Source organism: Setaria viridis, chromosome 5 (genome assembly GCF_005286985.2).
Source record: "Setaria viridis chromosome 5, Setaria_viridis_v4.0, whole genome shotgun sequence".
Taxonomy (NCBI): domain Eukaryota; kingdom Viridiplantae; phylum Streptophyta; class Magnoliopsida; order Poales; family Poaceae; genus Setaria; species Setaria viridis.
The window spans coordinates 3,147,835-3,156,466 of record NC_048267.2 but is presented as its reverse complement, the minus strand read 5'-3'; the positions used below and the strand labels follow the sequence as shown (position 1 = coordinate 3,156,466).

The 8,632-nt window shown below is 45.7% G+C and overlaps 1 protein-coding gene across 1 annotated transcript; it reads left to right on the top strand.

Annotated features, from left to right (window-relative positions):
• The first annotated feature begins 6,314 nt into the window (after positions 1-6,314).
• On the top strand, positions 6,315-8,428 carry LOC117858645 (uncharacterized). Its single transcript, XM_034741754.2, has 3 exons — positions 6,315-6,723; positions 6,831-7,235; positions 7,405-8,428. The coding sequence occupies exons 1-3, from the start codon at positions 6,477-6,479 to the stop codon at positions 7,563-7,565; spliced, it is 813 nt and encodes a 270-aa protein (XP_034597645.1). The 5' UTR covers positions 6,315-6,476; the 3' UTR covers positions 7,566-8,428.
• The last annotated feature ends 204 nt before the right edge of the window (positions 8,429-8,632 follow it).

Sequence of the window (8,632 nt, the reverse complement as noted above, 5' to 3'; positions counted from 1 at the left end):
CAACATTTCAATAGAGAGCTCACATAAGTGGTGTTCATGGCTGGATTTCGCGCGTCCTGTGAGGCCCGGATTACACGAAGCACCACCACTCGCCAATGCTAGTGCCCCACTGCCCTAGTTCCTTCACACACACCATGGCTCCCTGAGAACCATGATGTCCAAGACCTTCAGCTACATCTTTCTTCAGAGTAGATGCATCTACTATCTATCAACCGGCGGGCAAATTGGAAACACCCCTAGCCCAGGCCCAGCACACGTAGCTGGAGCAGCCCCGGTCTCAAATCTCAATCCTCCCTCCTGAGGTGCTTCTCATTGTTGGCCCACTTGTACCTACAGAAACACATCAAACCGTACTACCTCTCAAAAAAAAAAATCAAACCGAAGTAGACACAGGCATGCATTTGTCACGACCTAACTCCAAAACAGGTCAATCCGCCCCCGTAAGTCATCATTGGTACGTGCTGCTCAAATAAGTAAATAACAGGTCGCTCGCATATTTTTCTACAAATTTGATAAAAATTAGACAAGTTTGAATAATTAGCATAAACTAAACGTCTTATATTTTAGAATAGAGGAAGTACAATCGTCTCAAGTGTGGTGTTCATGCACCATACTCACGAATATATGGTCATATTCATGTTTGTGCAGATGTGATCTTATTTACGTTTCTGCAGATGTGTTAAGCGAAACATTTGATGTGGTGAATGTTTCTGATCCCAATGATCTGTTACTGCTAGTACAGTAGTACTACACGGAGAAGACAAGTGGAGTATGCACTCCATGTGCTATTCGTTAAGAAAAAAAAGTGCATGGTACAATTTGTGTTCAGGACAGGCACGAATGAACCGTATTGCAGTGGGCGGGCCCTTGTGTAAGATGCAGATATTAGGTTATTAGAGCAACTCCAAGAGTATCCTAAAAAAAATTTCCCTAAAACTATGTATTGGGAGTTCTCCCAAAAAAAAATTCCCCCAAAAACATATCAGTCCACAGCAGATCGCTAATAAATAGCCCCCAATACTTCAAACACAGGCCATGTCATCGTATTGGGCCCATCGGAAGGGACGTGCGGGTGTGTGGGAATCAGGATTGGGGGAAAAACACCAACGCTAAAATATACGCGGTGGCAGGCTGTTTTTTAGCGTCGCTAAAAAATTGGGGAAGGTTTAGGTGGATTGTTGGAGTTTATTTTTTCTCTCTTTTTTCCTAAAAAAGGTATTGGGGGTAAGATTAGCATCCTCTTGGAGTTGCTCTTAGACCTCAAAATACATGTTAAGGTCCGAATCACATAGAGCATCCATGTATAAGGTGGGCCAGCTTTCGTGACTTCTTTGATCAGGTCCGGTTAACCTTTTCTTAGTAAAATAGCTTGAGAGTAGTTTTTCCTCTTATCAGTCGAGTTTTTCTATTAATCAGTTGGAACCGCAAGTTGGTGTGCTTCGGTTCACACAGGGATAGGATAACCCGTGGTGTGCTTTAAAATAGCTTATTTATTATTACAAATAACATGTCTATTAATTGTTTTGCGGTGTTGCTGTTTTCATGAAACGTTTTATAGATCATCTCATGCAACACCACGTCGTATTTTTGAAGATAGGGAAGAAAGAGAGAGGTGTTGTAGTTTTGGTTAAGCAACCATTTCATAAGCGGAACTTAGGATTATTCTACGTCATTTAGTATGAGTTATTGTTGCCATATAATTTACATTATTCATTTCTTCCATGCACAAGTTAAGAGATTGTGGGTAACTTAACTAGGAGCATCTCCAACATATCCTCTTTTCCCAATTCAACTACCATATTGGGAGAGATGGTGAAAAAATAGTGCTCTAGCAGAATCCTTTTACCTTTCCATTTTTTCAATAATTATTGGGACAAACCAATAACTCACCCCAACCTTTCTCAAATAAAGGAAGAGTTATGGCTCTCCCAATACGGTAGTTGGATCGAGATAAGATTATTGGGAGATTGCAAAATAAAAGTGATTTTGTGATATCCCTATTAAGTTATTGGGAAAATTTATTGGGGAACTGGAGATGCTTTAAGACAATAAAAAAACAATCCCATGTAAGACTTGTTTGTTAAATCATTTTAACATCACGTATCGGTGTAGCGAATGGAAATATACATATAATTAGAGAAATTAAAGGTCATGATCTATTTTCAAGGCTTACCCATTCCAAAATACACCTAGCAAAAGTGGATGGAGTGAATAGTCTCTAAAACCTAGTTTATGTGAGTCTAGGCAGGCCTCAGAATTAATGGAGCGAAAATATTCAACTCATGTGCTAATTAGGTTATTTCAACGAAGGATCACGCGCCTCACTTACAGCTCCTGCATGCGCATGGTAGTGTGGAACTGTATGTAGAAGAAGCGACAAGGATTCAGAGCTAGCAGCATGAGCACCAAGCTTTGGTCAACAATGTCTGCAACTCTGCATGCATGCGTGCATGGCCCGGCCCCGGCTGGCCACGGATCACGCATGATGTTCCATACTTCCATCTATGTAGCGGTGTTTCCTCTGCTCCTTCAACTTCTTCAACTTGGAAATGGGGCCATGCGCTGCAAGCACACGTACGCGCAAACATGTTACAAGTATAGGGCCCAGCTCTCGAACATTGCACCCCCCATGGCGTGTGCTTACGGGTCGGAACATTTTACTTAGATGGTAGGATTATTTCTCTTTGAAATAAGGATCGAAGGAGCACATTAGATAGAGGTAGTCTCCGCGTTCGAATTGGTTGGAAAAATATAATGATTCCTGACGATATGGAGGAATAATAAAGATGCCGTCTTTGTGGCGCCACCAGCATGCATGGAGCGATGCATAGAGGAAAGAAGGGACATGGAGCTTCAAAGCTAGCGTACCAAGATGGACTCTTAGTTTGGTTGTGTTCGTCAATTGTCATAAATAGGCTGGAAAGCAGGGAGCGAGTCCCTTTGCTGTCTCGGTGTCTCCCTCACGCCTGCACTGACCTGCCATGCAATAATTCATACTCCCTTTGCAGTGAGAGTGTATAATGCACTGACCAAGCCCAATGCTCCTCATACATGCCTGTGAAATCTTCAACCTACTGTCTTACCTACAGTAACAAAGTTGCTGGTCGTCATCTGGTCGTTTCCGAGCCATCGTCACGTTGTAAAGAATGACTGTTTACTATTAGATTGACGATGAAAAGGGCTAATAAGGGAACAATGTTTGCGCAGACATTTTTGACACGCAGGGACTGACAAAAAGTTGAGATCGATGCCGAGGACACTGCCTCGGAGATTTAATAGGCTTTGCAAGCTTTGCAGCGCGGAAAGTGTACTAAACTATCACAGCATCATTAATTCACACCCCAAGATTCCGACGGGACTCGCCTGGCCCACACGTCAGATTCCATTCACACCCCAAGATTCTTGGTTGGCGCGCATCTGCATCGCACATGCTGAAATCCCCAAATTAAATAGACAAAGAAAGGCGAATCCTTTCAGTACGTGTGCAGCGCCCTGAAGCTCTGTAGGGAGTGAAGACTGAAGGATCACGAACAGAGAGCTGGTTGTACTACCAGATCAAAATTAAAGGCCGGCACTGCAGGAGCAGGATGCAATTACATTTGTCTAACGTTCATTACCTCTGTCTGTGAATTTGACCATAACATCCAACGACATGAAATAGACGTACAAAAGGGGTTTAGTGTAGCTTTTGTCAGTATAGTAGCAACGTGGTTGATTTTTGCATGCATCAAGCCTTTTTTTGTCCGGTTAAGTAACGACCGTGAGGATGATTTTTGCAGGTGCCGCAAGAATAATGGAATCGGAGAGGACATGCTTGATGTCATTAGTTGACTGTCGTTATCAACAAAACAAAGAAACAACCTCACCCATACTGCTGCCATGAAAAAAGGTTGGAAGATTTCTGACTTGCGAGGCAGCAGAGGTAAAGCTGGCCGGCCGGTGAAAACACAAGGGGCGTGATCAAGGGGGGCAAAAGGTTTTTGCTTTGCTAGCTTGGCTGTGGAAATGGTAGTAGTCTGGCTTTACTTTACTTCCCTGTCTTTGCTGCACAGCACATGCAGTCAAATATTGCAATTCTCCTTTTACCATTTCTGTCAGCGGTTTGATGCTTTCATGTGAGGGAAAATAAACTCTGGTTCTGCCACAGTTTGTTCATCTGTTTGCTTTATCAGAATGGTAGGTACTTGTTTTCTTACATTCCATGCAATTTCTTGGTTGCTGCGACTGTGAGCAACATTTAGATTTTAGACTAAGAATTGTAACCAGACTGCCGAAAAAACAAGAACACTGCTCCTTTAAGATGTGTATGTATGATGTATTTCGAAATTTAAACCCTCTAATCTTTGACCAACATTTAGACTAAGAGTTTGTAAATTGTGGAGTGCAACTTTAGCACGGTTGATTCATATATATTGATCGTATAATCATGAACTATATATGTAAGAAACATTAGTCAAATTAGAAATACAACGCCAAGTCACATTGCATCTTATATTTTGAGATGGAGAGAGAAACTTCTTCACTGGTTAAAGTAGGTGGCATGTGTGTCACTTCATACTAGTCCTAAACTAGGTGGACCCCTGTAGATTTAGCGATTGGCAGGATCTGTAGGTCGCATATGCCACGGGATATGGATTTGCCATGTCAAACGTTTTTTTTTTCTAAAAATGTTAAATTGATATACAATGCAAGTACCTTAAGTCCTTAATTGTGACTAAATTTATGTGATGTCAACAAGGTTGATTCTTCTTTAAGCCCTCATTCTAGGTTTGATGGCTATGTTTACTGTCCTTGAGAGAGATACCAAAAAAATAATTATAGTTAGAGAGGTGGAAAGAATTTAGTAGTTTAGCTAGGAATTGATATTTGATACTTCTATGTATAGTTAATTAAATAGATTAATAGAATCTGCTGCATCCCAAAGACCATAAAAGGCTTAAGTTTGATTTCATATGCCACAACTATATGCTTTTGTAACCTGTCGGTAAGTTCTGGCGGATGTAACCTGAAAGGGAAATGTGTTTTCCTTGGCGGTACAAGGGTTATTCCCTGCTGGTTTTCTTTGACAGGAAAAAAAAATTCAAACCTGACGAAGGACATTCCCTTATGGGTGGTAAACTGACAGGGAACCGGAGAGCAGTTAGGCAAATTTTTATTTCCTTGTCAAGCTTGTCCTATCGGTTGTTTCCTCTCAATTAATCATCAGGGAAATTGTTTTTCATTTTCCTATGGATTTTGGTTTTTTTTTTCTATTGGTTTGTTTATCCTCAGGGGAATTCGAGTTTCTAGTAGTGATGGTAAGACAAAAGTTTGCAAACAAAAGATGCCGAGTTTGTCTGCGATTATTGATAACCTATTAGCTCCAAGAGTCATTCCTTAGCCGCTGTCACGTTACAATTCGAAGCCAGTGACTTATGAACATCCATGAGATGCTTATTTATCATCGATGAACTCCAAACATTGACCAATGATTTTCATCTAGGACGAAAAGAGCATTTGACTTGCACTTTGCACCTTCAATTCCGCACCTCATTGTAATTCCCGCCTTGATGATCACCGTTTCCTCTATTCCATTCCTTAATCGATCGTGAGGGCAGGGACGGATTCAGCGTGGGGGCTGGGAGATTTGAGCCCCCTACCCCTTGGAACTTCATCGAAAGAAGAGGGAAGGAGGTGGGAGAAGAATAGGGAAGAAGGAAGAGAGGAAGAAGAAGAGTCCCCAAGCCCTCCAACCTATGTCCGTTGATGTGTGAGGGTATTTCAGACACATACTTACTGACCAGTTAAACAAACAGTTTTCAAATCATGTGCGGTCTTGCTAAAGGAAAACTTGAATGATGATTTCTACACACAAGTAATGCTTGTCCTTAGATACTAGTTTATACGGCCATGGTCTCAAGAGAATACATCTCATAAGTTTGTCCATTAACAAGAGTATAGTTATCGGAATATTTACATCCATACACTTAATTAAATGCTTTGAAAAAAATAGTTGTATCATGTCATTTAATAGGGCCATGAATGGTCATCTCACACGTATATTTTATTTTCCTAGAACTCATACTTGGATCGAGTATCATTTTACTACGTCATGGTGCAAGTAATATGTGGGGGCAGATGAACAAGTGATTTTTCTTTTTATTCTTAGAACAGATGACTGAGTGGTTGGAAGGATAGAAATTGGGACAACAATGGTGCGTCGTCGTCGTGTTGGACTGCCCAAACCCACACGAGCGGCCTCTGAAGCTGATTTAACTCTGAGATAAACAAAACGGAAAACACAATATCTCTCTCTCTCAATCAGGTTGGCACAAGGACGCCGCCCTTCTCTCTAGCTTCCCCTCTGTCCCCTCTCGCCAGTGGTCTCTCTATATTAGCCAATCCTAGCTTTGCAGCAGTAGCAGCTAGCAGCAGACACTCTCCCTCTCCTATCTTCTCCCGTTGCTACTTCTTCTGTCTTCAAGCATTGGATCGAAATGGCCAATGAGATGGCAGCTTTCTTCCGTTCTGCTCTGCCGCCGGCGTCTCCGGCTCCGTTCGAGGAGGAGGTTGAGGACGGCGGCGCCGATCACGGACACGGCGGCGGCGGCGGCGGCGGGCAGGGGAAGCTCTGCGCGAGGGGCCACTGGCGGCCCTCCGAGGACGCCAAGCTCAAGGAACTCGTGGCGCAGCACGGCCCCCAGAACTGGAACCTCATCGCCGAGAAGCTCGACGGCAGATCAGGTAACACGACGCAATGCGGTGGATTCAACCATGCATTTCCGTCTCGCCTGCTTCTTGTTCTTGAATCCTGATCCATGTGTGCTCTGATGGATGGAATAATGGAGCAGGGAAGAGCTGCCGGCTGCGGTGGTTCAACCAGCTGGACCCGCGCATCAACCGCCGGGCCTTCTCGGAGGAGGAGGAGGAGCGGCTTCTGGCAGCGCACCGCGCCTACGGCAACAAGTGGGCGCTCATCGCCCGCCTCTTCCCCGGCCGCACCGACAACGCCGTCAAGAACCACTGGCACGTCCTCGCGGCGCGCAGGCAGCGCGAGCAGTCCGGCACGCTCCGCCGCCGCAAGCCATCCTCGTCGCCGGCCCAGCCGCACGTCGTCGCGCCAGCAGCGGCCGCCGTCCACTCACCCCGCGCGCACGGGAAGCATCACAGCGGCGGCGAGTCCGAGGAGGAGTCCGCCGCGTCCTGCACCACCGACCTCTCCCCCGGCTCCGCCGGCGTCCCCTTCTTCAGCCAGAGTACGTCTGCTCTCTGTCCTGTTTCCTCGTCGCCGCGCGCATGCTCGTCCTTGCGGTGTCGGTGTGTGTGTCACACTGTGCCACTCACGCAGTCACATCTCGTGTTGACTTGGGTGTACCGTGTGTTGACTAACTTGCATGCCGTGCTGTGTGTTGGAATCGTGCGCAGGCTACGGCATGGTCCCGCGCGCCGCCGCCCCGGCGTCGGCCGCGTTCGCGCACAGCGCGCGCTCCGCCTTCTCCGCGCCTTCGCCGGCGCGACACCGGGCGGTCGCCTCCGACGAGGCCGCCCTGCCTTTCTTCGACTTCCTCGGTGTCGGCACGACATGATTGTAGTGCTGGTGGGTTGCCGCGGTGCACAGGAAGAGGGACATGACTTACATGAGACATCATATATTTATTACCGTTGTCAAGATGAACCCAAAGCTAAGAATGGAGTTAATGACATGCAACTTTTTTTTACTGGTCAAAGGCCCTTGAGATGGCAATGACGTAGTAACCCAATTTTTTCGGAGGTCAAGCAGTGTTCTAAAATAGTAAAATCCGTGCTGCTGCATAGGTACTGTTAAGGATGAAGGTATTTCTTGCATCCCAGTAACCATGACTATGCTCGTTGAACACGAGTACAATTTTACAAACGGCCTCTGACCGCTGGGCCGGGCGGTGCTTTAGGCTTTGGGGCATTTGGCGGTGTGATGCCCAAATGTTAGAGGTCTGAAGGCCTTTCATGCATGTGGCCTCTCTAAATGGTTTCGACAGGTGATCTGTTGCGACTTCCGAGCCTCTCTCCTGTTAACTCTGCCGCGAGAAGCCAAGAGCGCTATCTCCGATCGTGTGAGCTTCCAACTTTCCAAACGATAGTCTGAGAGCCGAATTCTATGTGCACTGTCGGAGCTGCACATTTGCATTGTTACATGGAAACATACACGGACACCTTTCACCTCAATTATGGCGCAGCATTGTTCTAGACTGAAGGCGACACTTGCCGTCTTGCATGCCCTGACTCGCTGTCTCCAACGTAGATGTATTCAGCCTCTCGAGTACATATATAGCCAGCGACATCTACGCATACCAAACATTTCAGCAGAGATCACACTCCCGTCCAAGCTGGGAACACACACTTTCTGCATGGCACAGCCTCACGCCTGGAAAAAACGGTGTCTTTCTCCGAGAAACACCCAGATTTCTGTCAATTCTCCGGGGACTGATGGAAAACAATGTGGTTGTAAGCTTGCCGCAGGAGGCGATTGATGGCTGCCCCTGATCACAGGCAGGAGTTAGGCAGTATGTGCAGCATCTTTACTTGTTTTCTTCTTCACCGTCCCTGTAGAGTCAGATGCAGTCAAAAAAAGTGGTAGTCGGCGCATAAGATTTCGTTGTTGAGAGGCTACTACGAT